Source organism: Anomaloglossus baeobatrachus, chromosome 10 (genome assembly GCF_048569485.1).
Source record: "Anomaloglossus baeobatrachus isolate aAnoBae1 chromosome 10, aAnoBae1.hap1, whole genome shotgun sequence".
Classification (NCBI taxonomy): Eukaryota; Metazoa; Chordata; class Amphibia; order Anura; family Aromobatidae; genus Anomaloglossus; species Anomaloglossus baeobatrachus.
Window position 1 is genome coordinate 161403219 of NC_134362.1, and position 26819 is coordinate 161430037.

The 26819-nt window shown below is 49.9% G+C and overlaps 1 protein-coding gene across 1 annotated transcript in view; it reads right to left on the minus strand.

Moving 5' to 3' along the window:
• RPGRIP1L (RPGRIP1 like) overlaps nt 1-26819 on the minus strand; it is a 283031-nt gene that overhangs the window by 240931 nt on the left and 15281 nt on the right. The window contains exon 4 of the mRNA XM_075325764.1: nt 5024-5322. Coding sequence (XP_075181879.1) covers nt 5024-5322 — 299 coding nt within the window. The remainder of the gene's footprint in view (nt 1-5023; nt 5323-26819) is intronic.

A 26819-nucleotide genomic window follows, 5' to 3' on the forward strand; every position in this document is an offset into this window, starting at 1 on the left:
GTCTTCCCCTGGGATGTGAACTGAGGATACGGTGAATGCCGTGCCTTCCACCCACGTCAGAATCTGCCGGATTTCCTGGAAGGCTTGCCGGCTGCGTGTTCTTCCTTGGTGGTAAATGTATGCCACCACTGTGGAGTTGTCCGATTGAATTCGGATTTGCTTGCTTTCCAGCCACTGCTGGAAGGCTAGTCGAGCAAGATACACTGCTCTGTTTTCCAGAACATTGATCTGAAGGTTGGATTATTTCTGAGTCCAAGTACCTTGAGCCCTGTGGTGGAGAAAAACTGCTCCCCACCCTGATAGACTCACGTCTGTCGTAACTACCACCCAGGATGGGAGTAGGAAGGACCTTGGGAAGTACATGAGGCGTCTCAATGTGTGCGACTGGTCCTTAAAGGAGAGATTGTAGCCTTGTCTGTAGTGAACGCTGTTGATTTAGCGTAAGCTTCACTATCGCTGAGAGAGTATGAAAACTCCATGCCTAGATATGGTAGCGATTGGGTCAGGGTCGGATCTGACATTGAAAGTTGATGATCCACCCAAAACTCTGGAGAGTCTCCAGCGCAACATACGGGCAGTGTTCCCTAAGAGGGTGCCTTGACCAGGAAATCGTCCAAATACGGGATCACAGAGTGACCTTGAGAGTGCAGAACTGTCACTACTGCTGCCATGAACTTGGCGAAGACCCGTGGGGCTGTCGCCAGCAGGAAGGAAGAGTTACGAACAGAAGGTGTTCGTTTCCTATAACGAAGCGCAGAAACGCTGGTGCTCTGGATCAATCGGCACGTGGAGATAAGCATCCTGTCTATTGATGCTAGGAAACCTCCTTGGGACATTGAGGCGATGACGGAGCGGAGCATTCTATCCAGAACCGCCTGGTGCTCACGAGCTTGTTGAGCCGTTTTAGATCCAGAACGGGACGGAACGACCCGTCCTTTTTTGGCACCCGAAATAAATTGGGGCAAAAACCGTGACCTTGGTCCTGAAGAGAAACGTAGTCACCACTCCTTCTGCCTATAAAGTGCCCATCGTTTGCAGAAGCGCAACGGCTCGGCCGGGAGGTGGAGAAGTTCTGAAGAATCGAGTTGGAGGACGAACTAAACTCTATCCTGTACCCGTGAGACAGAATGTCTCTCCCCCAACGGCCATTGACCTATGGCAGTTAAATATCGCCAAGGCGGGAGAGCCTGCTACCGAGCGCGGATGCGAAGAGAGGAGGTTGCAAGTCCTGAGGAAGCCGCCTTGGAAGCGGGTTTTCAGACTGTCTGTTTTGGGCGTGACTGAGCCCGCCACGAATCTGAGCTCCTCTGATCTTTTTGAGTCCTTTTTGGACGAGGGGACCCCTGCTCTGTTGGGGTTTGTTTGTCTGGGCTGAGGTAAGGATGAATCTTTACCCTTGGAGTGTTTAATGATTTCATCCAAACGCCCACCAAACAGTCGTTCCGCAGAAAAAAACAAAACTGGTTAAGTACTTTTTTGGAAGCAAAATCTGCCTTCCATTCACTTAACGACCAGGGTCTGCGTAAAAACACGGAGTGAGCTGACGCCTCTGTCGTACGGCTCGTAGAGTGTAGGACAGGCGTAATCGCGTAAGACGCAAATGCAAACATTTGAGAGGTTAAGGATGCCACCTGCGGTACAGATGTACGTGTGACTGTGTCCATCTGTGTAAGACAAGCTGAAATGGCTTGGAGTGCCTCTATGGCTGCGAATGCTGGAGCCAACGGCGCGCCTACAGCCTCATAGGTGGATTTCGACCAGAGATCCGTCTGTCTGTCAGCGGCATCTGTAAGTGGACCCCCATCTTCCACTGCAATTATGGATCTAGCCACAAGCCTGGAGAGTGGAGGATGTCCCTTGGGACACTGGGTCCAGCCCTTGACCACGTCAGGGGCAGGGATAACGTGTATCTTAAGCCGCTTGGAGAAGCGCTTATCTGGATAAGCGTGGTGTTTTTGGACTATCTCTCTGAAGGCAGAGTGGTCCAGAAAAATACCTAATTTACGCTTGGGATACCTGAAATAGAATTTCTCCTGCCGTACAGCTGGCTCCTTCACAGGAGGAGCTGAGGGAGAAATGACCAACATTCTATTGATGGACGCTATAAGATAATACACTATGGCGTCCCCATCAGGTGTACCGAGATTGAGAGCGGTCTCAGGATAAGACTCCTGAGCAGCTATCTCCGCTTCAGCACCCAGAGAGTCCACCTGCGGGACCCTGACCAGTGCGATGAAACTGAGGGCCGCTCAGCGAGCCCGCTTAGGCTGTCTGGGACTGTCGTCCGTGTCAGAGCCGTGACTCTGGGATGCACGTGACCCCCCCGGAGCTGTAATTGTTCACACTGAGGGGGACCATGGATCAATGATTCAACAGTGCTCATGGTGTGAGAGACTTGTCTGGACTGCAAGGCTTCCAGTATCACAGCCATAGTCTCAGAAAATCTGTCAGTAAACACTGCAGACTTCATCCCCAGCCTCTGGATCATTAGCAGAGACTCCGGCTGAGTTGCATACAATGGGGGTGTATGTAACCTGCCGGCCATATAGCCGTACCTGCTGTACCGGCTGCATGGAAAACATGTGCTTCTGCACCTCTGTTTTCCACAGACAGTATGCTGTAATCTCCTCCGCACAATAAGGAGGATATATACAAAAGTACGACCAAAACAGTGCAATGCATAGCGTAGAAGCATATATCTCAATGCACTTCGGCACTAGTGGGGTTAGCACCACAAGTGCTGATTAACGCCTGCTCACAGCGATTGTGTGAACCTCAGAATCCCTGTCAGGGTGTTCCCACACTTGTCTGTTTTATCGCTATGGAAAGAACTGACAATAATGGCTGCCGGCGTCCTGTGTTAGAGAAGGAAGCCGTGGGCGTGCTTGAGAAAGTGCGGGAATCCGGTTTCACAGTGCACACAGTGAGAGGGGTGGAGTATGCAAAACATACTCCAGCTCTCCGGGCTGCCGTGATGTGCAGCGTCACGCCCCTACCCTGACTGGCAGGCCTGTGGGCGTTAACGAACAAACTAGGCCGCAAAAGCCGGGGACTCGATTTATAAGCGCGGCCGCCGTAAAAGCGCGGCCAGCGCGGAAGTCCCCGGCGCACCACAAGTCCCAGCCGCGTCGCAGTCCCAGCGGCCGGCGCGACCGTTCTACATAAGTCTGCCCACTCAGCTAAGCTGAAGTGAAACAATGGCACAAGCGCAGCAGCGCTGATGTCCCCGGCGCACTAACACACCCAGCAATGCTGCGGTGTGCGTGCGAAATGCACGGGGACACAGAGTACCTTGAGGAAGCAGGGCCTGTCCCTGATGATACTCCGCTCCATATCCAGCGTCTTCTCCAGGGGCTGCAGATGGAGCACGGTCTCAGTGCCTGGAGACCGGTAAAATCCCACTTCGCCCAGAGCCCTGTAACAGGGATGGGGAAGGAATCAGCATGTGGGCTCCAGCCTCTGTACCCGCAATGGGTACCTCAACCTTAACAAACACCTCCGACATAAAGTGGGGTGAGAAGGGAGCATGCTGGGGGCCCTAGTATGGGCCCTCTTTTCTTCCATCCGACATAGTCAGCAGCTGCTGCTGACTAAACAGTGGAGCTATGTGTGGATGTCTGACCTCCTTGCACAAAGCATGAAAACTGATGAGCCAGTGATCCCACTGGGGGTGTATAGCCAGAAGGGGAGGGGCCTTACACTTTTGAGTGTAATACTTTGTGTGGCCTCCGGAGGCAATAGCTATACACCCAATTGTCTGGGTCTCCCAATGGAGCGACAAAGAAAACATCAAAATGCTAAACTTAAAAATGTTTTTTGGTAACCGGATCTACCCCAAAAAATGCAATGAATGTCTTATGTATTGCAAAATTGTACCAATAAAACTACAACTCTGTACAAACAAAAAAAAAAAAAATAAAGAAAAAGCCCTCATACAGCTACACAGAAGGATATAGACATCCCTGAAATGAATGTTTTATGTGTTAACCATGTGCAAAGATAAATGATAGATACATACAAACAGTTATTAACCAAATAAATAAATAATTTAAAGAAAAAATAGACATGGGTTCCCCCCCATGACTGTCAGTCATTACATGTCTCACATTAGTAATGCCCCCCATTCATCAACAATAAGCTCTGAAGGACGATTTTTGGGGAGATCTACGTCTGGCCCATAGATCTTAACAGCTCATTTACATATAACAAAAATGTGGATTTCTTGGGAATAAGACATTGGATCACAAATATTAAGGCATCATTTTATTCAGCTATGACCTACATGACCTTAAATACTTAAGCCTGCTTTATACGCAATGACATCGCTAACGACATGTCGTTGGGGGGTCACGGAATTCGTGACGCACATCCGGCTTTGTTAGCGACGTCGTTGCGTGCGACACCGCAGGAACGACCGCTAACGATCAAAATTACTTACCTAATCGTTGACGCGTCGTTCCTTTCCCGATTATCGTTGCTGTTGTAGGACGCAGGTTGTTCGCCGTTCCTGCGGCAGCACACATCGCTACGTGTGACACCGCAGGAACGAGGAACTACATCATACCTGTGGCCGCCGGCAATGAGGAAGGAAGGAGGTGGGCGGGATGTTACGGCCGCTCATCTCCGCCCCTCCCTTTCTATTGGGCGGCTGCTTAGTGACGCTGCTGTGACGCCGCACGAACCGCCCCCCTTAGAAAGGAGGCGGTTCGCCGGCCACAGCGACGTCGCTAGACAGGTAAGTACGTGTGACGGGTGTAAGCGATGTTGTGCGACACGGGCAGCGATTTGCCCATGACGCACAACCGACGGGGGTGGGTACACTCGCTAGCGATATCGATAGCAATATCGCTGCGTGTAAAGTACGCTTTAGGACAGTTGAGCCTACTGACAGATTCCCTTTAATCACTTGGACAGAACTCTTCAATACTTTTGCATAGTACCATAAAATAACTACATATTTTAATTTTCTGCCCTGTTTAGCACTTTAGGGGTCGGTTCACACTTACGTTATCACAGGTCATACCTTTGCGGACATTTTCTTGCATGAGGACGCTCTCGCTGACCTTCTTCAGGCCGGAGTTTATACGGGACTGTATGTAATTATAAGGCGTGTGCCGATGTCCTTGGGTCTGGAGTTGCTGCTTGGTTGCTATTAGGCGGTTCTGTAAGCCCTCCTTCTGCTTCTCCACCTCCCGGACCTTCTCCTGCAGCTGCTCAATCATCTCTTCCATCTCTACGTCCTTCCCAGATCTTCTCAGGACTCCCGGCCCTTGCTCTGCTTTCTTTTTGTCTTGCACAAGTCGTACAAGCTTTGTTGCCATCCTAAGAAAAACAAGAAGAAAGTTCTGAAATCAGACACAGACATAAGAAGCTGTAGTTTACCTGCTTCAAGCCTTTGAAAAGGAATCTGTCACCAGGTGCTGCTTAATCTGAGAGGAGCATAATCTAGGAAAAGAGACCCTGATTCCAGCGATGTGTCACTTTCTGGGCTGCTTGCTGTAGCTTTGATAAAATCATTGTTTTATCAGCAGGAGACTATAACTCTAGAGAATTAGTAATCCTGCGGCCATGTTGTTGTCCATATTCATTAGCTCTGTATAGCCCCACCCGCACCTCTGATTGGCAGCTTTCTGCCTATGCACAGTGTACACAGAAAGCTGCCAATCAGTGGTGCGGGTGGGGTTGTACAGAGCTCAGCATTCAGAGAACTGCTACATCTACATCAGGGAAAACAGGGATTTTATGAAAATTGCACAAACCATTAAAGTAAGTAACACATTGCTGGAATCAGCATCTCTGCCCCTTATATCAATGCTCTCAGACAGGGTTGCAGAAACTCGGTGACAGATTTCCTTTAAGGCCTTGCTCCCACTTGCGTTCAATACAGATGAGTGCAATCCGATAAAACAATAAGGCAGTGTTCATCTGCACAAACTGCTCTCTGACATTTTCTGTTTAGGTTTAATCCCTTTACCTTTAGGACCCTGCGGAGGTACTCACCTTTGAGCTGTTAGTCATCAGCACTTCCCTTTGTGTGCTTAAATACTCTCATTCTCTCTGGATCTGTGCCGTGATAGACTTAAAACCTTTACAAGCTCTGGATGCAAGCAGGCGGCTTGCACTCATCTGAAGAAACATTATTGTTCTTTGCTGTACTTTTACCCTAAAGTCATCTGGAGATAAGTTGTTCATGTGCTTTCCCCTTTGTGTCCCCCTTGTGTCGTCTTTAGAATTTAGTGAGGTTGACTAAAGACTCATCCCACCCATCCTCTACCTAGGGCACAGTTCTATTGTCAGCTTAGGGTCATGTATCTTGCTCCGCGCATAGATGTGGAACCTACTATGGTTGTGAGGGAAGCCAGGAGCCAGTGGTAGGTTTGGTCAGGGGTCACCATCTCGCCCTTCCGCAGACACAGGATTTCCTTTCCCTTTTGCTGTATGCTTGATACTTCCCCGTACCTAGCGTGACACCTGGACCAATCATGTACATATAGCATAGAAAATGCACCGTGAGAGTAATTGTTCCATGGTATACAAAGGCCGCAGTGGTGATACAAGGGCATACTTAGAAAACTGCTTAGAGGGCTAGCAAGAGACTGGTAGTAGTTAATACAAGAAAACCTGGCAACAGGTTTCCTTTAAAGAGGACCTGTCACCAGATTAAAAGTAGCCAGTTTTTGCTCTTATTTTATTACCACTGCTCCCATGAGTTTCCAGGTTTTTATTTTTTTCTAAATCCACCAAGTCATTTCAGAGATATGTGCCTCTTTATTTCATGCAATTTTTTATCATCTTTTCCAAGAGGGTGTGGCTTGCAAAGTCACAATACAGAGCAGTCTAAAGACACGCCCCCGAGGATCCTGTGAGCTACGCCCCTTAGTAAAGACCATAAAAGAAGGGAATTTTGTTTACTTACCGTAAATTCCTTTTCTTCTAGCTCCTATTGGGAGACCCAGACAATTGGGTGTATAGCTTCTGCCTCCGGAGGCCACACAAAGTATTACACTTTAAAAAGTGTAACCCCTCCCCTCTGCCTATACACCCTCCCGTGCATCACGGGCTCCTCAGTTTTGGTGCAAAAGCAGGAAGGAGGAAACTTATAAATTGGTCTAAGGTAAATTCAATCCGAAGGATGTTCGGAGAACTGAAAATCATGAACCAAAAGAACAATTCAACATGAACAACATGTGTACACAAAAGAACAACAGCCCGAAGGGCACAGGGGCGGGTGCTGGGTCTCCCAATAGGAGCTAGAAGAAAAGGAATTTACGGTAAGTAAACAAAATTCCCTTCTTCTTTGTCGCTCCATTGGGAGACCCAGACAATTGGGACGTCCAAAAGCAGTCCCTGGGTGGGTAAAAGAATACCTCGATAAAAAGAGCCGAAAATGACCCCCTCTTACAGGTGGGCAACCGCCGCCTGAAGGACTCGCCTACCTAGACTGGCGTCTGCCGAAGCATAGGTATGCACCTGATAGTGTTTCGTGAAAGTGTGCAGACTAGACCAGGTAGCTGCCTGACACACCTGCTGAGCCGTAGCCCGGTGCCGCAATGCCCAGGACGCACCCACGGCTCTGGTAGAATGGGCTTTCAACCCTGAAGGAAGTGGAAGCCCAGAAGAACGGTAGGCTTCAAGAATCGGTTCCTTGATCCATCGAGCCAAGGTTGACTTGGAAGCCTGCGAACCCTTACGCTGGCCAGCGACAAGGACAAAGAGCGCATCTGAACGGCGCAGGGGCGCCGTGCGAGACACGTAGAGCCGGAGTGCTCTCACTAAATCTAACGAGTGCAAATCCTTTTCACATTGGTGAACCGGATGAGGGCAAAATGAAGGTAAGGAGATATCCTGATTGAGATGAAAAGGGGATACCACCTTAGGGAGAAATTCCGGGACCGGACGTAGAACCACCTTATCCTGCTGAAAAACCAGGAAGGGGGCTTTGCATGACAGCGCTGCCAGCTCCGACACTCTACGGAGTGATGTAACTGCCACTAGAAATGCCACCTTCTGCGAAAGACGTGATAAAGAGACCTCACGCAGCGGCTCGAAAGGTGGTTTCTGAAGAGCCGTTAGCACCCTGTTGAGGTCCCAGGGTTCCAGCGGACGCTTGTAAGGTGGGACTATGTGGCAAACTCCCTGCAGGAACGTGCGGACCTGCGGAAGCCTGGCTAGACGCTTTTGAAAAAATACGGAAAGCGCCGATACTTGTCCCTTGAGAGAGCCGAGAGACAAACCCTTGTCCATTCCGGATTGAAGGAATGAAAGAAAAGTGGGTAAGGCAAAGGGCCAGGGAGTAAAACCCTTATCAGAGCACCAGGATAAGAAGATCCTCCAAGACCTGTGATAGATCTTGGCGGACGTTGGTTTCCTGGCCTGTCTCATAGTGGCAATGACATCTTGAGATAACCCTGAGGACGCTAGCAGCCAGGACTCAATGGCCACACAGTCAGGTTGAGGGCCGCAGAATTCAGATGGAAAAACGGCCCTTGAGACAGCAAGTCTGGGCGGTCTGGGAGCGCCCACGGTTGACCCACCGTGAGATGCCACAGATCCGGGTACCACGACCGCCTCGGCCAATCTGGAGCGACGAGAATGGCGCGACGACAGTCGGACCTGATTTTGCGCAGCACTCTGGGCAGCATCGCCAGAGGAGGAAATACATATGGCAGTCGAAACTGCGACCAATCCTGAACTAATGCGTCCGCCGCCAGAGCTCTGGGATCTTGAGACCGGGCCATGAATGCCGGGACTTTGTTGTTGTGCCGTGACGCCATGAGATCGACGTCCGGCGTTCCCCAGTGGCGACAGATCTCTCGAAACACGTCTGGGTGAAGAGACCATTCCCCCGCGTCCATGCCCTGTCGGCTGAGAAAATCTGCTTCCCAGTTTTCTACGCCCGGGATGTGAACTGCGGAGATGGTGGAGGCTGTGGCTTCCACCCACTGCAGAATTCGTCGGACTTCCTGGAAGGCTTGACGACTGCGAGTGCCGCCTTGGTGGTTGATGTAAGCGACGGCCGTGGCGTTGTCCGACTGGATCCGGATCTGCCTGCCCTCCAGCCACCGATGAAAGGCCAATAGGGCTAGATACACTGCCCTTATCTCCAGAATATTGATCTGAAGGGATGACTATCGGAGTCCAGGTTCCCTGAGCCCTGTGGTGGAGAAAAACCGCCCCCCACCCTGACAGGCTCGCGTAGGGGGTAGGAAGGATTTCCCCTGCGACAGAGAGTTGGGAAGGAGCCACCACTGAAGTGACGTCTTGGTTGCAAGGGAAAGAGAGACGTTCCTGTCGAGTGAAGTCGACCTCCTGTCCCATTTGCGGAGAATATCCCACTGGAGTGGCCGCAGATGGAATTGCGCGAAGGGCACTGCCTCCATCGCTGCCACCATCTTCCCCAGGAAGTGCATGAGGCGCCTCAAGGGGTGTGACCGACCCCGAAGAAGAGATTGTACCCCTGCCTGCAGAGAAAGCTGTTTGTCCAGCGGTAGCATGACTACCGCTGACTGAGTATGAAACTCCATCCCAAGGTACGTCAGTGATTGGGTCGGTGTCAACTTGGATTTTGGGAAGCTGATGACCCATCCGAACTGCTGGAGAGTCGCCAGAGCGACGGAAAGGCTGTTTTGACACGCCAACTGAGAGGGTGCCCTGACCAGAAGATCGTCTAAGTAGGGAATCACCGAGTGGCCCTGAGTCACATGTCTGTTGAGTAGTTTGAGGTCCAGAACGGGACGGAACGAGCCGTCCTTCTTTGGCACCACAAACAAGTTGGAGTAAAAGCCGCGACCATGTTCCTGGAGGGGAACAGGGATCAAAACTCCTTCTGTCTTCAGAGCGCTCACCGCCTGAAAAAGTGCATCGGCTCGCTCGGGGGGCGGAGAGGTTCTGAAGAAACGAGTCGGGGGACGAGAGCTGAACTCTATCCTGTAACCGTGAGACAGAATGTCTCTCACCCATCGGTCTTGAACATGTGGCCACCAGGCGTCGCAAAAGCGGGAGAGCCTGCCACTGACCGAGGATGCGGTTCGGGGATGCCGAGAGTCATGAGGAGGCCGCCTTGGAAGCAGTGCCTCCTGCGGCCTTTTGGGGGCGTGACTTAGCCCGCCACGCATAGGAGTTCCTCTGGCCTTTCTCCGGCCTGCTGGACGAAGAGGATTGGGGCTTGGCGGAGGGACGAAAGGACTGAACCTCGATTGTATTTTCCGTTGCTGAGGTCTCTTTGGTTTGGACTGGGGTAAGGAGGAGTCCTTTCCCTTGGATTTCTTAATAATCTCATCCAAACGCTCACCGAACAAGCGGTCGCCAGCAAACGGCAAACCGGTTAAGAATCTCTTGGAAGCCGAGTCTGCCTTCCATTCGCGCAGCCACATGGCCCTGCGGACTGCCACAGAGTTAGCGGATGCCACCGCTGTACGGCTAGCAGAGTCTAAAACTGCGTTCATGGCGTAGGAAGAAAAAGCTGACGCCTGAGAAGTCAAAGACGCAACCTGCGGAGCAGAATTACGTGTAACCGCATTAATCTCAGCAAGACAAGCTAAGATAGCTTGTAGTGCCCACACGGCTGTAAAGGCCGGGGCAAAAGACGCGCCCGTGGCTTCATAGATGGATTTCACCAGGAGCTCTATCTGCCTGTCAGTGGCATCCTTTAGCGATGATCCATCTGCAACCGATACCACAGATATCGGGATAGGGCGGCACGGTGGCTCAGTGGTTAGCACTGCAGCCTTGCAGCGCTGGGGTCCTGGGTTCAAATCCCACCAAGGACACCATCTGCAAGGAGTTTGTATGTTCTCCCCGTGTTTGCGTGGGTTTCCTCCGGGTACTCCGGTTTCCTCCCACACTCCAAAGACATACAGATAGGGACTCTAGATTGTGAGCCCCAATGGGGACAGTGTTGCAAATGTATGTAAAGCGCTGTGGAATTAATAGCGCTATATAAATGAATAAAATTATTATTATTATCTAGCCGCCAATCTAGAGACTGGGGGATCCACCTTGGGACATTGAGCCCAACCCTTAACAACGTCAGAAGGGAAGGGGTAACGTGTGTCAGTAAGGCGCTTAGTAAAGCGCTTGTCCGGAACCGCTCTGGGCTTCTGGACAGCATCTCTGAAGTTAGAGTGATCGAAAAACGCACTCCGTGTACGTTTAGGGAACCGAAACTGGTGTTTCTCCTGCTGAGAAGTCGACTCCTCTACAGGTGGCGGCGGGGGAGAGATATCTAACACCTGGTTGATGGACGAGATAAGATCATTTACTATGGCGTCCCCTTCAGGTGTATCAAGATTGAGGGCAACGTCAGTGTCAGAGCCCTGAGCAGCGACGTCCGCCTCGTCCTCCAGAGAGTCCTCTCGCTGGGAACCCGAGCAGCGTGAAGAAGTTGGGGAAGATTCCCAGCGGGCCCGCTTAGCCGGTCTGGGACTGTGGTCCGGGCCGGAGTCCTCCACGTGAGACCTAGGGCCCCCCCTGGGAACGTGCTGCGGCGCGGGCAGAGAGGGGCCTGGAGGTGAAGATCCAACAAGGCCCGGGGCCTGTGTAGGGACCGGTCTGGACTGCAAAGCTTCAAGCAGCTTGGCAGACCATTTGTCCATAGACTGAGCCATGGATTGTGAGAGTGACTCAGAGAGTTTCTCAGCAAAAACTGCAAACTCTGTCCCTGCCGCCTGGACAGGGGGAGCAATGGATTCTACCTGAGCCGAGGGGCCCACTAGTGACCGAGGCTCCGGTTGCGGAAGCAAAACAGGGGTTGAGGATTGCTCACAGTGAGGGTAGGTGGAACCCGCAGGTAACTTAGCCGCACAAGAGGTACAGGTCGCAAAATAACCCTGTGTCTTGGCACCCTTGCTCCTTGTGGACGACATGCTGTTGTCTCCTAGGAGAGTGATCACTGAGGGTATATGGGAAGGGTATACAGCCCGACCGAACAGAAATATATAAATATATATAGTATCTATTCCGGCACCCTAAGGGGACCAGCACCGGGTGACCGGTGTGGCTTACCGACCGCTAAAAAGCAGAGTGTGTGTCCTTCAGATTCCCTGCCTTAGGTCTCCCAGCATTGCAGAGCTCTTTCCAGGAAATCCTCCACAGGCAGAATGCCAAAGAAATGGCTGCCGGAGCTCTCAGGGGAGGAGTGGAGCCGTGGGCGGCGTTAGAAAAGTGCGGGAATCTGGAGTCCCCACAGTGATTAGTGAGGGGGGGAGGAAACATACAGGATGCTCCGGCCCTCACAGCCGACGTCAGGTCGGCAGTCCCGCCCTTATCCCTGATAGACAGGCCCGGGGGCGGGAGTTTTGCTACTAGGCCGCAATTGAAGCCGGGGACTAAATTTAATACCGCGGCCGACAAACAGGCGCGGTCGGCGCGGAAGTCCGCCGGCCGTCACAAATAAGCAGCTGCTGCAGCGTCCGGGATGAAGGCGCTCCATGCACATCCCCCATGGGGATACAGAGTACCTTAGTGATGCAGGGCCCGGTCCCTGAGGATAAATAAACTCCTGTCCGACATATTCCCACAGGGGCTGCGGAGGGAGCACGGTCCCAGTGACTGGATGACCGCTCAGGATCCCACTTCTCCCAGAGCCGCTAAGGGATGGTGAAGGAGACGGCATGAGGCTCCTGCCTTTGTACCCACAATGGGTACCTCAACCTTAACAGCACCGCCGACATAGTGGGGTGAGAAGGGAACATGCCGGGGGCCCCGTGGGGGCCCACTTTTCTTCCAACCGATATAACTAAAATGAGATGATGAGTGGATGTGTGCCTCCTTCCACACAAAGCATAAAACTGAGGAGCCCGTGATGCACGGGAGGGTGTATAGGCAGAGGGGAGGGGTTACACTTTTTAAAGTGTAATACTTTGTGTGGCCTCCGGAGGCAGAAGCTATACACCCAATTGTCTGGGTCTCCCAATGGAGCGACAAAGAAAGTTATTGTTAAATAAAAAGGCTCATAATTCTGGAACTGTATGGCGGATTTAAAAAAAAAAAAAGCAGCCTAAGTGAGAGCATGGAATTAAAATAAGGACACATTGTAATGCCCATACTGACGTGCTTGCATTGTCCTCCCCTGGTGGGGATGTTGGTTTTCTGACCTGCCCAGTCGTCCTGCAGTAGCTGCCCCGATCCATGCTGCTGTCTTCCAGAGCTGGTGTACCTCACAGGCTTCTTGGTTCTGCCTGAAGGGTGCATGTGCGGCCATGCCCTCTTTCTTAAAGGGCCAGCGCTCCTCGACCCAGGTCAGCTGAGAGGTTTCAATATTTAAAAGGCACCTTCCCCATAAGGAAGGAGCCGGAGCAACAAGTTAGTTACGTTGCTAGGTCTCAGGTCCTCAGTGCTGCTGCTACTTCTAGCAGACACTGTACTGTGTCCATGACACCAGCTGCCGGGGTACCGTAGATTCCCTGGGGCTATCTTCTGCCAGCTGCTTACCAGCATGTGTACCTGCTAACACCTTCGGTAGTGAAGACACGGCAGCCTTGCCTCCTTTCTTAAAGAGCTACCGCTCCCCGACCCGGAAGTGCCTCTCAGGTCAGCTGAGGGGTTTCAGGTATTTAAGGCACCTTCCCGATAAGGCAGGTGCCTGGGCAACGAGTTAGTTACGTTGCTAGTTCTCAGGTCCTCAGTGCTGCTGCTACTTCTACCAGAGACTGTACTATGTCTGTGACACCAGCTGCCGGGATACCGCAGATCCCTTGGAGCTGCCTTCTGCTGGCTGCGTAAGAGTGTATTGTCTATGCCTGGAACCACAGTCTCAGAATGGCTGTCACGGACAAACTAGAGGCAAGCCGGCAACTAAGCAGGTTCCCGAGAACCCTGAAACCCTTTAACCCCTATACAGGTGATTTGGATTTACAATGGCTGCAATCCCAAGTAGAGTAGTTGGAGAGCAGGCAGGGGTCAAAACACAGGGATCAATATTCAGAGCAGGGCGAGAAACAGTACTACAAAACTATATCTGGCAGTGACCAACAGACAAGAGGAAAGGTTTGGTGTCTTCCCATTGGCTGTAGCTGAAAGGTGGTAACTTCAGCTGAAAGACACACGCCACCTAAAGTGAGCCAGTGGTACTGCAGGTCCCAACGAAATCCAACTTAGTGGATGAGTGGAGCCTGCGCACACCAGAGCCACTGACACTGACTCCTCTCCTATTACCAGCACTGTCCACAGCAGGAATACGGCGGCATCTGGTGACTGAAGCAGAAGTCACAGGAGCGGACTCCGGTGGGGACACCTTTGGTAGTGAAGACTCGGCGGCCGGACCACTTCGCTCCCCCAGGCAAGTGAACAGTACCTTCGATCCAGTGGACCCCCTAATACAGTGAGCATAACCACACTCTGGGCACTTTCGATCAAGTCAATATATGGCACACTTACTGAAAAGTAATTCTTGAAAACAATAGTACTGGAAGAACATTTGCAGCAGGTATAAAATTCAGGTCAGTACAGGCGCTGTAAAGTGAGGATCGCTCCCTAATAAATGACCCTAAACGCCAATTCTTTCCCCATGGGATACGTCTTATATTTCAATGTCTCCATGCAGAGCGGGATTAGGCACATGAATAATCTGCAGCATTCTCCTTGACATTTCTAACCCTGGGATCCTCTACTTCTTGACAGGACTGTGGTTTATTTGCTTTACAATAGCTTGTCGGGTATAGGTAGGGATTTGACATTTTGCGGCTATATGTGAAAAATGCTGCAGTCGGCACATGTAACTAGTACCACTCCTATTCTCCAATTAACACAAAGATGAAAAGGAATGTGAAAGTCAGCAAACGGGGAGTATATGGCTGAAGCCTCCAGTACAGAGCGAAATAATACTTTGCAGATTTTGATAGAACTATTACTGCCTGTGAAAGGCCCCTTTGAAGATAATTGAAACCACTGGGTAGCAATCTGCTTTATAGCACTGACAAATAACAGTTTCCTAAGGCTTATCATTTAAGTGTGGTAAAAAAAAATAAAATAAAATAAAATAAAAAAAAATCGGCCACATTTAGTCCATATGTACTAGTCATTTCATTGTTACTACATGCCCAGCCTTGCATGACAAGCCGCGTGTTACCGGACAGGCTCGGGTTATATGGACACAAAGGGCTAGGTCTATTATTTCAGAATAGTTTTGTGGGCCGCAAAGAACTTGCTCATAAACAGGAGTGTTAGAAGGATTTGGGGTATTTCCACCTTTTGTGTGAAGTGTAAACGGAGATTATGGAGAAATGAGGAACAGATTTCATGTGGTCTCAAACTAATAAACGCGGCACGGCCTCTCCTGCAACAGGGAAAAAAAGGAGTGAGGTGTTATACGTCCATGATGGAGGACCTACAGATCCACCGTCAGTGGCATAACTAGAGTCGATGGGCCCTGGGGAAAAATTTGGATCTGGCCCCCCTTATGTTGGTCACATGTATGTATATGTATGTATAGACTTAACATTCTAAATCCTATAAAACATATTGTTTAGTTGTCCCCCACCCTGGGCTCCTTCCTCGTAAATATGTCCCCCATCCTGGTATATATGCCCCATCCTGGTAAGTATGTGCCCCACCCTGACATATATGTCCACCATTCTGGTATATATGCCCCCATCCTGGCATATATGTCCACCATTCTGGTATATATGCCCCCATCCTGGTCAGTATGTCTCCCATCCGGGTAAGAATGTTCCCCATCCTAGCATAAATGTTCCCCATTCTAGCTCACATCATGTTTATCTATAACCCCATCCTGGTAAAAATGTCCCCATCCTTGGCCCTCCTGGTATTTACAGTCCCCTTCCTGGTATCTGTCCCCCTTTTGGTGTATATTGTCCCCTTGCTGGGCCCCTCCTGGAATATACCGTCACCCTCCTGGCTTATACTTTCTCCTTCCTGGTATATACTGTCCCCATCCTGGTATATACTGTCCCCCTCCTGGTATATATGGTCCCATTCCTGGTATATATTGTCACATTCCTGGTATATACTGTTTAATTCCTCGTATATACTGTCCCCCTCCTAGTAAATATGTCTAATACAAAAAACAAAGTTAGACTCACCGTCCCTGGTTCCCATGTTGTGCAGCGTCCTCCTTTGTAGCCAGAGCACAGTGGCCGGCAGCTTTCATCAGTGTCAGTGCTATTGCAATGCATGACGTCATTGCCATGTGCCGCCTTCAGTCACTCGGATATAGATGAAAGCTGACGGCTTCTGTTTGGCTGGCAGTGTGTATCGCAGTACAGGGACCCGATGGGTCTCTGCAACACAATGCATTTCAGCCTTGGACAAACATCCAGCTGAAGCAGGGCTGGGGCCAGTGGGCCTACTGCACCCCCAGGCTCAGTCGCAGTTGTGATCCCTGCGACTGCAATAGTTTCGCCCCTGTCCATCGTTGCATAATGTGCTAGAGAAGATAATGGAAGACAATGAATAGGGATTATGTATCACGGATGTGATGTACCGGTTAGAGGCAAGAATGCGAATTTGAAATCCCTGTTTCATGTATGCATGAGTCCAGTGGGTGGTCTTGTGATTGACGATCTTCACTGTACGACTCTATACAGAGATATCTGTCAATCAATAGTAGGACCACCCACTGGACTCATATGTTTGCAAACGCCGGGGAGTTCAAAAAAAAAGAGAATTTTGTTTACTTACCGTAAATTCTTTTTCTTATAGTTCCGTAATGGGAGACCCAGACCATGGGTGTATAGCTTCTGCCTCCGGAAGACACACAAAGTACTACACTAAAAAGTGTAGCCCCTCCCTCCGAGCATATACACCCCCTGGATAACCAAATATAGCCAGTTTAGTGCAAAAGCTGAAGGAGAGTAGCCACCCACAAGTAGAGATAGAGCAAGAACCGGAACAACCGGAGCCTCTGTCTACAATATGATAACTGACAAACAGCATGGATTCATGAAAGATAAGTCGTGTCTAACCAACCTGTTGGGGTTCTATGAGGGGGTAAGTGCAAACCTGGATATTGGTAATGCAGCTGATGTGATTTATTTGGACTTTGCAAAGGTATTTGATACTGTACCACATAATAGCCTTATACTAAAGCTCCAGAAGCAAGGACTAGGGGACACAATATGCAACTGGGTAAGGAATTGGCTAAGAGATAGGAAACAAAGAGTAGTCATAAATGGTACATTCTCCAAATGGGCTATAGTCAGCAGTGGGGTGCCGCAGGGATCTGTGCTAGGACCAATTCTTTTTAATCTCTTTATTAATGACCTTGTGGATGGGATTGATAGTACAGTGTCAGTCTTTGCCGATGACACCAAACTATGTAGGATATTAAAAACTGACCTGGATAGTACAATATTACAAAAAGATCTGGATAAGATGTCAGAATGGGCAGATACTTGGCAAATGAGATTTAATGTTGATAAATGTAAAGTAATGCACCTAGGACGGAGTAATCCTATAGCTGCGTATTCATTAAATGGAAGTAAACTCGGGACTACAGAACAGGAGAAGGACTTGGGTATTCTCATTACAAATAAGCTGAGCAGCAGCACTCAATGGCAAGCAGCAGCTGCTAAAGCAAACAAGATTTTAGGGTGTATAAAAAGAGAGATTAGATCCCGTGATCCCAACGTATTGTTACCCCTCTATAAATCACTTGTAAGACCACATCTGGAATACGGGATCCAGTTTTGGGCTCCACATTTTAAAAGGGACATTCAGAAGTTAGAGTCAGTTCAAAGGCGGCAACTAGATTACTACAAGGAATGGAGGCCTCCGATATGATGACAGGTTGAAAAAGTTAGATATGTTTAGCTTAGAAAAAAGACGTCTCAGAGGAGATCTCATTTATATGTATAAATACATGTGTGGTCAATATAAAGGACTGGCACATGACTTATTTCTTCCAAAAACAATACTAAGGACCAGGGGGCACTCACTGCGAGTGGAAGAAAAGCGATTCCAACAGCTAAATAGGAAAGGGTTCTTTACAGTTAGAGCGGTCAGACTGTGGAATACACTACCACAAGAGGTAGTAATGGCAGATACTATAACAGCTTTTAAAAAAGGGCTGGATGATTTCCTCAGTACACAAAACATTGTTGGTTATAAATGACTTAGTGACTAAATGTAGAACTGGTGGAGGAAGGTTGAACTAGATGGACCTAGGTCTTTTTCAACCTAAGTAACTATGTAACTATGTAACAACAGCCGGTGATAACACGCGGAACAAGAAACTGCCAACAGGCAACAGGGAGGGTGCTGGGTCTCCCAATACGGAACTATAAGAAAAAGAATTTACGGTAAGTAAACAAAATTCTCTTTTTCTTCATCGTTCCTATGGGAGACCCAGACCAAGGGACGTCTCAAAGCAGTCCATGGGTGGGAATAAACAGAAAACTGAGAAGTAGGCGAAACCTAACTTCGCAAATGGGCGACAGCCGCCTGAAGAGTGCGTCTGCCCAAGCTCGCATCTGCCGAAGCATGAGCATGCACTTGGTAGTGCTTCGAAAAGGCATGCAGACTAATCCAAGTGGCAGTCTGACAGACCTGCTGAGCCGTAGCCTGGTGCCTGAAACCCAAGAGGCACCGACAGCTCTGGTCGAATGTGCCTTGATCCCCGGCGGGGGAGGCACTCGAGTACACTGGTAGGCATCGGAAATGGCCGACCCAATCCAACAAGCTAGGGTCGGCTTAGAAGCCGAGAGGCCCTTACGCCGACCTGTGGTCAGCACAAAAAGAGAGGTGCACCGCCTAAGAACAGCGGTGCGAGACACATAGATCCGGAGCGCCCGCACCAGATCCAGAGTATGCAACGCTTTTTCAAAGCGATGAACAGGAGCCGGATAAAAGGAAGGCAGGGAAATGTCCTGGTTAAGGTGGAAGGAGAAACCACCTTAGGGAGGAAGTCCGGAGTCGGACAGAGAACCACCTTATCTTGATGAAAAACCAAAAAAGGTGACTCCGAAGAGAGTGCAGCCAAATCAGAGACTCTCCCGAGGGAAGTTATGGCCACTAGAAAGACCACTTTCTGTGAAAGACGAGACAAAGAAACCTCCCTAAGAGTCTCAAAGGGGGGTTTCTGGAAGCCGTGAGGACCAGATTAAGGTCCCAGGGATCCAAAGACCGCCGGAAGGCGGCATGATGTGAGATGCGCCCTGTATGAAGGAGCGCACCTGAGCCAGCCGGGCGATACGCCGCTGGAACAACACTGGCAGAGTCGAGACCTGTCCCTTGAGGGAATTGAGGGATAGTCCTAGCTGCAGACCGGACTGTAGAAGGGACAGGAGGGTCGGCAAGGAAAAAGGCCAAGAAGCATGGCCGGAAGGGTGACACCAGGACAGGAAAATTCTCCAGGTCCTGTGATAGATTTTGGCCAAGGAATACTTCCGAGCCCGAGTCATAGTGGAGATGACTTCAGGAGGGATACCAGAAGTCGTCAAGATCCAGGACTCAAGAGCCACGCCGTCAATCTGAGAGCCGCAGAATTCTGGCGGAAAGACGGACCTTGTGAGAGAAGGTCTGGACGGTCCGGGAGATGCCACAGCACCTCAACGGACAGATGGAGCAGGTCAGGGTACCAAGCTCGCCTGGGCCAGTCTGGAGCAATGAGAATGACCCGACGGCCCTCCATTCTGATCTTGCGCAGGACTCTGGGCAAGAGCTAGAGGGGGAAACACGCAAGACAGACGAAACTGGGACCAATCTTGAACCAGCGCGTCTGCTGCAAAGGCCTGAGGATCGTGGGAGCGAAGATCCACTTCCGGAGTGCCCCAAGTGCGGCAGATTGACCGAAACACTGCCGGATGCAGAGCCCACTCGCCGCTGTCCACGGTTTGACGGCTGAGATAATCTGCCTCCCAGTTTTCCACGCCTGGGTTGTGGATTGCGGATGTGGTGGACCTGGAATCCTCCGTCCACTGAAGGATGCGTTGAACCTCCAACGTTGCCAGGCGACTGAGTGTCATGCCCTGGTGGTTGATGTAGGCAACCGCAGTGGCGTTGTCTGACTGGACTCGAATGTGCTTGCCCGCCAACTTGGTGAAAGGCCAAGAGAGCTAGAAGCACAGCTCTGATTTCCAGCACATTGATCGAGAGGGCTGATTCGGACGGAGTCCAAGTGCCCTGCGCTCTGTGGTGGAGATATACTGCTCCCCAGCCGGATAGACTGGCATCCGTGGTGAGGATCACCCAGGACGGGGCCAGGAAGGAGCGTCCCTGAAGAGAGAGGGGCCGAAGCCACCACTGAAGGGAGCCCCTGGTCTGTGGCGACAGAGCCACTAACCTGTGCAAGGAGGAAGTCTGTCCCAACAGCGGAGAATGTCCAGCTGCAGAGGACGCAGATGGAACTGGGCAAGGGAACCGCTTCCATTGACGCCACCATCTGACCCAGCACCTGCATTAGGTGCCTGATGGAATGACAGCGGGGCCTCAGCAAAGAGCGCACCGCTAGTGAAGGGACTGCTGTTTTACTAAGGGCAGCTTCACAAGTGCCGGCAGAGTCTCGAATTGCATCCCTAGGTACGTGAGCTTTTGGGTCGGAGTCAGAATGGACTTGGGAAAAAGACAAGCCATCCGAATTGGACTAGAGTGGCGAGAGTGAGCGAAGCACTCCGCTGACGGTCTGCACTGGATGAAGCCTTGACTAGAAGGTCGTCCAGGAAAAGGGATGCCAACCCTTGGAGGTGCAGAACCGCAACCACAGCTGCCATGACCCTGATGAATACTCGAGGGACCGTGGCTAACCCGAAGGGAAGAGCCACGAATCGGAAATGTTCCTCTCTGATTGCAAAACGTAGCCAACGCTGGTGTGAAACTGCAATTGGCACATGCAGATAGACATCTCTGATGTCGAGGATGCAAGGAATCTCCTTGGGTCATTGAGGCAATGACTGATCGCAGAGACTCCATGCGAAAATGCCGCACTTGAAGATGCTTGTTGAGAAGCCTCAGATCCAGGATGGGCCGGAAGGAACCATCCCTTTAGGGGACTAGGAAGAGATTTGAGTAGAAACCTCTGAACCGTTCCCAGGCGGGAACCGGTACAATTACTCCGTTGGCCTGCAAGGATGCCACGGCCTGAGAGAAGGCGGCGGCCTTGAAGCAGGGGGGAGTTGACAGAAAAAATCTGTTTGGCGGACTGGATAGAATTCTATCCTGTAGCCGTGGGAGATGATATTCCGCACCCACTGATCGGAGACGTGTTGAAACCACATGTCGCCAGGCGGGAGAGCCTGCCACCGACCAAGGACGTTTCTGGCGCGGCCAGATAGTCAAGAGGAGGCTGCCTTAGTGGCAGCAGCTCCTGCGGTCTTCTGAGGACACGGCTTCGTGCGCCAGTTGGGTTTTTGGTCCTTGGCTGAGTTAGTGGACGAGGCCGAGGGCTTAGAGAACGACCAGTTGGAGGAACGAAAGGAACGAAACCTCGACTGGTTCCTGCCCTGGACAGGTTCCTGGATTTGGTTTGTGGCATGGAAGTACTCTTCCCGCCAGTAGCTTCCTGAATAATTTCATCCAGTTGTTCACCGAACAGCCTGGGCCCAGCAAATGGGAGCCCAGCAAGGTACTTCTTTGAAGAAGCGTCTGCCTTCCACTCTCGAAGCCACAAGATCCTGTGGATAGCGAGAGAATTGGCCGAAGCCACCGCAGTGCGGAGCCTCCAGCATGGCAGACATGGCATAGGATGAAAAGGCTGAAGCCTGGAAGTTAAGGCAACCATCTCGGGCATAGAGTCCCTGGTGAGGGAATGCATCTCCTCTAGAGAAGCAGAGATGGCTTTGAAAGCCCACACTGCTGCAAAAGATGGGGAGCACGAGGCCCCTGCCGCCTCATATACAGATGGCGGTCAGTGGAATCCTTAAGAGAGTTGCCATCAGCCACTGATACAACTTTCCGGGCTGCGAGTCTAGACACCGGAGGGTCTACCTGTGGTGAATGAGCCCACTCCTTGACCACCTCTGGTGGAAACGGAAAACGGTCATCAGAACCACGCTTTGGGAAGCGTCTGTCAGGACAGGCTCTGGGCTTGGTCACAGTGGCCTGAAAACTGGAGTGGTTAAGGAACACACTCCTTGTTCACTTAGGCAAGGTATACTGATGCTTTTCTGCCAGAGAGGGGTGCTCCCCTGATACAGGCGGATTGAGGTCCAGTATAAAATTAATGGACGCAATCAAATCACTAGCATCTGCGTCACTTTCGGACAGATCAATGGGGTACATGGAGGTAGCGTCCGAGCCCCCAGTAAAGGCATCCTCCTTGTCCTGCGAGTCAGCTCGTGAATCAGAGCCGCGGGACAAGGAAGGAGAGGGGACCCTGCGTCTCCATTTTAGGAGGACGGGGTCTGAGCCAGATGAAGAATCCTCTGTGAGCTTTGCTGAGCGAGCCGTAGCAGCAGAAGCGCCCTGAGGAGGGGGCTGATGCATGCTCAGCAGTGTCCGGGACATCTGTCCCCTGGAAAGAAGGATTCTACCCAAGCCGGGGGTTCAGCCACCAGAGCCGGAGCAGCCGGAGGGACCACTGGGGAAGAGCCTCCAGGCTGAGGCACCACCATGTTAGAGCAGGCATCACAATGTGGTTATGTGCTCAGTACAGGCAGTACGAGCCTACATGCAGTGCATATTAAGTACAGCCTTGCAGCCTTGCTCCTTGTGTGAGACATGCTGCTGAAGTGGGGGCTCTGAGCCAGAATGACCCCCAGCAGAGTATATACGCAGAGTATATAAGCAGGTCCACAACCGGAGGTTGTGGCTTGCCAGACCGTTGGACATTGGGACATCTCTGTGCCCTCCAGATCCCACAGCCCGGACCCCCAGAGAGATGGCCAGCGCCGATCACTGTCACAATGTGGTTATGCAGACATGCATAAGAACGCTGATAAAATGGCGCCGGAGCGAGGAGAGGGGGCGGGGCCTATTCTAAGAGCGGGATCCGGAGGGCCAAGGAGATATACAGGGGAGGGAATATTACCTCAGAGAGGAGTGTCCCTCCCCTGTGCCGAACGGTCGCTGGGCGGAGCCGCACTGTCCCTCTGCATGATTGGCATGCAGGGGCAGTGAAAAGAAACTTGGCCTCAGGCGAAGCCGGGGCCTAAATTTAACGATGCGGCCGGCGAGCAGGCACCATCGGCGCGGTTCTCAGGTGAAAACCAGAGAACCAGCCGGAAATGTCACAATAGATACACAGCACACTCTCCCCAACAATAAAGTACAAGGGACCCCCGATAATAACGTCTCAGATACATAGCTTGTGAGACGCAGGGCCAGGTCCCTGAGGGATGAGTGCTCCGTCCGGCAGGATCCTGAAAGGGCTGCGGATGGAGACCGGTCTCCTGCAAGGCAGGGAGAACCGTGCTGGCTCCCACTTCAAGCCAGAGCCCGAGGGATGGTGAAGGAGCGCGGCATGTAAGGCTCCAGCCCTGAAATCAACCTTAACAACACCGCCGACTCAGTGGGGTGAGAAGAGACATGCCGGGAGTCCAGGCTTGGACCCGCTTTTCTTCAAACTGTTTCCAAAAATCAAAATCAGATGAGAATGCATGTGTGGATGTGTGCCTCCTGAACACAAAGCATTGAACTGGCTATATTTGGTTATCCAGGGGGTGTATATGCTCGGAGGGAGGGGCTACACTTTTTAGTGTAGTACTTTGTGTGTCCTCCGGAGGCAGAAGCTATACACCCATGGTCTGGGTCTCCCATAGGAACGATGAAGAAATAATACACAAGCTATACTGAATCTTATAATCCTTTTATTCTGCTTAGAGTCTCCTTTTCGATACCAAACTGTCCACAGATCGGCCTACATTTTCATGGCAGGTTCCATATATTTTAATCAATACATCATGGAATAATAATAATTTCCACAAATGGATGTGTTAAATAAAAATGTTACTGTGCAGAGATAATCTTATATATGTGTCCCTGCTGTGTACTGTGTAATGGCCGTGTCTGACCGTACAGGGACATGGTCTGATCATACCACATCTCCTAGGCAGAGGGTTGGAAGCATAACTTACTTGTGATAAGTGAGTATACAGATGAAACCGCAGCTGTTTGTTTGAGGCAACACATTTCCCTGCCTGTTTTAATCAGAGGAGTGAGTGTTTCTGCCACTTCTCCGACCCTGTGAACTCATCATATACCAAGTCACAGACATATGAGCTCAGAAGCTTCTAGTGCTCCTAGGTCACTAACTTCATTTATTCTGAGCTCAGAGAAGGAGCAGCAGAAACACTTTTTCCTGTGATTAAAAAAAAGGCAGGAAAATGTGTTAGCTGAGAAAATAGGAGCTGTGAGCCCCTGCTGTTTTGTTTGTATGGTCACATCACTTATTATAAGTCACCTGTCCTTCTCCCCTTTGTGGCCAGGAGCTGTGATATGCGTCGGCCATAAACTTGAGCAACTGTGCACAGTCAGACACAGCCATTACGCACATTTATAAGATTATGTCAGCACAGGAACATGTTTTTAACATGTTCAGTTGTGGAACTAATTATTATTTCAACATATATTGATTAAATGTATTTGTGGGATAATCCCATTACATGCAAAGCAGAGAAATGGCTGGGAGTCATTTTTATGACCCACTAACTGTAGTACATGGCGTTGCCCGGGATAGTAACTGTCTCTCTGAGTTTCTGTATGTCTGTCTGTACCAGTCTCTCGGTCTGTCTCTGTCTCTTTGTCTGTCAGTCAGTCTCATTCCAGGTCTGTCTCCTTCCCAGTCTGTCTCCGTCTCTTTACTTATCTCTGTCTCTTTCCCTTTCTGTCTCTGTTTGTCTCTCTGGCTGTATGTTTCTCTGTCTGACTGTCTCTTTCCCTGTCTTTCTCTCTCTATCCGTCTCACCACCGACATCTTATTACCTCACACATAAGCTTTTTATACTAACAATTTATTTTCTTCCTAGAGCAACCAATTACAGCTGCTATTAATAACCTAATAGCTAGCAGCTCCATTGACTTTAATGGGGGCTGGTTTTTTGGAGAGTAACTGCAAAGCACGGAGGTAAATTTTACCGTCCATACAGTCTATGACGTTCCCTGAGTCATTTTGTCCGTGCAAAATTTAGTGATTGTAAATGCGACGGTGTGGATTCCTTTAGCGGACATACACACACACAAATACATAGATACATACACTCTACATACATACATACATACACTCAGCTTTATATATTAGATAGAGGGGCTATAATGGGTACACTGTACTATAGATAGAAGCAGGTGCTCTTTATATTCCATATATCTGACAGTATTCAGATGACTCAGCTGAGTGCCTTGTGTGTCGAGAGGTGGACCCTTACCAGTCTGATACGGATATGGAGTACCCTAACTTCTAGGCACTCCAGCTGACCTGCTGATAGGAGCAGAGGCAGCTGATGGGGTGCTGTGATCTCTATCAGGCACAGTAGTTTTAGTAATGGCTTTGACCAGTGTCTTACACGGATGGCATTGTGCTGCCATGCCACTAATAAAAATACAAAATTGTAACAGATAAACAGTGAAGAGGCCACGGAACGCAACAGGCACCAGGGAAAAAGTAATGATAATGGTGCTGAGGTTCCCACTAACAGTCTGATATTGATTGACAGTCTAATCCAGAGACATCAGTTGAACCCCATATCAGACAGCATATATCACATGAACAGTTCACAACCTACACCCGCATTTAGAAAAAAAAAAAAAAAGATTACTGCACAGTTCCAGATAATGTGTCCAGAAGTGTCATCAATGCTCTATATAAAAGTGACCATGTTCTTTCCCGCTTCTCTGGACATATGAGGACCTACACCATAGAATATCTGGATCTGCGTAATGCAAAGATCTTCTTGGCCTTTTGGGGGATTGTAGTGCTAACACGTTAGTGGCCATTAGGAATCAATATTAGTAGTCTGTCTTTAAGAAACCCTTTAAGATATCAGACTGTACCAGTTTAGTTTATATTAGCTTGTTTTTCTGTAATTTTCCCAGACCCTTGGAGTTATAGTTCTAGTAACAATGTTCACTGAGAAAGTACATGTTTATAGTATCCCTCAGTATCACATTGTTCTCTTTTCAATGTTTAGTGAGAATGTGCATGTTTATAGTATGGTAAAACATCTGAAACCAGGAGCTTTTGGCATTTCTCATCTGGTGACGTATTTGTCCGATGTAGATTGACATCTGAAGAGTTGACCACTCAGAAGAGGGACACTATATTGGACAAATGAAACCTGTTAGAGTTTGTATAACAATTTGTTATACAAGCATTTGTTGTCAAGTGAGATATAGACTGCTGAAGATTACAGTAAAGTCAGAAGCCTGTTTACCTGTGGAGGGGACGCCTGTGACACTACTGAGTGGATCCCAGGAGTTTCTCTGTCTTCACTGTTTTTGCTTCTCAAAAATAATGCTCCCGGACAGATGATGCGTGTAACTCCTGGTGACATGTTTCCTATGTAATGTGCAATTACCTTACTAGTACTTTACCTTTGTGATTTATATTATGCAAAAGTGTACGCAATATCACACTATTTCTTATTTTCTATGATCATTGAATCAGTATAATAAAATTAATTGTCTTCTTTAAAGCCGTATCCAATCCCTTTAAATACTTAGCAAAGCAGGGATAGCTGGATGCCCTTCACACCCTGCTCCATCCAGAATGGACATGGGCAATGTGGAGGAAGCTTCAGAATGTACACAGTGCAGATCAGAGAGACAATCTTGGCAACCCTGATGTTTAGGATCGATGCTTTGAGGATGGATAGAGTGAGAGCCCGAGGAGTGGTGACCCTGCGGTGCCTGAACTTAGCTGGTGTGGAACTTCATTGGAGATTGATGGCACATTTCAACAGCACTTCTGTTTCATACTTATAAACACACACCCT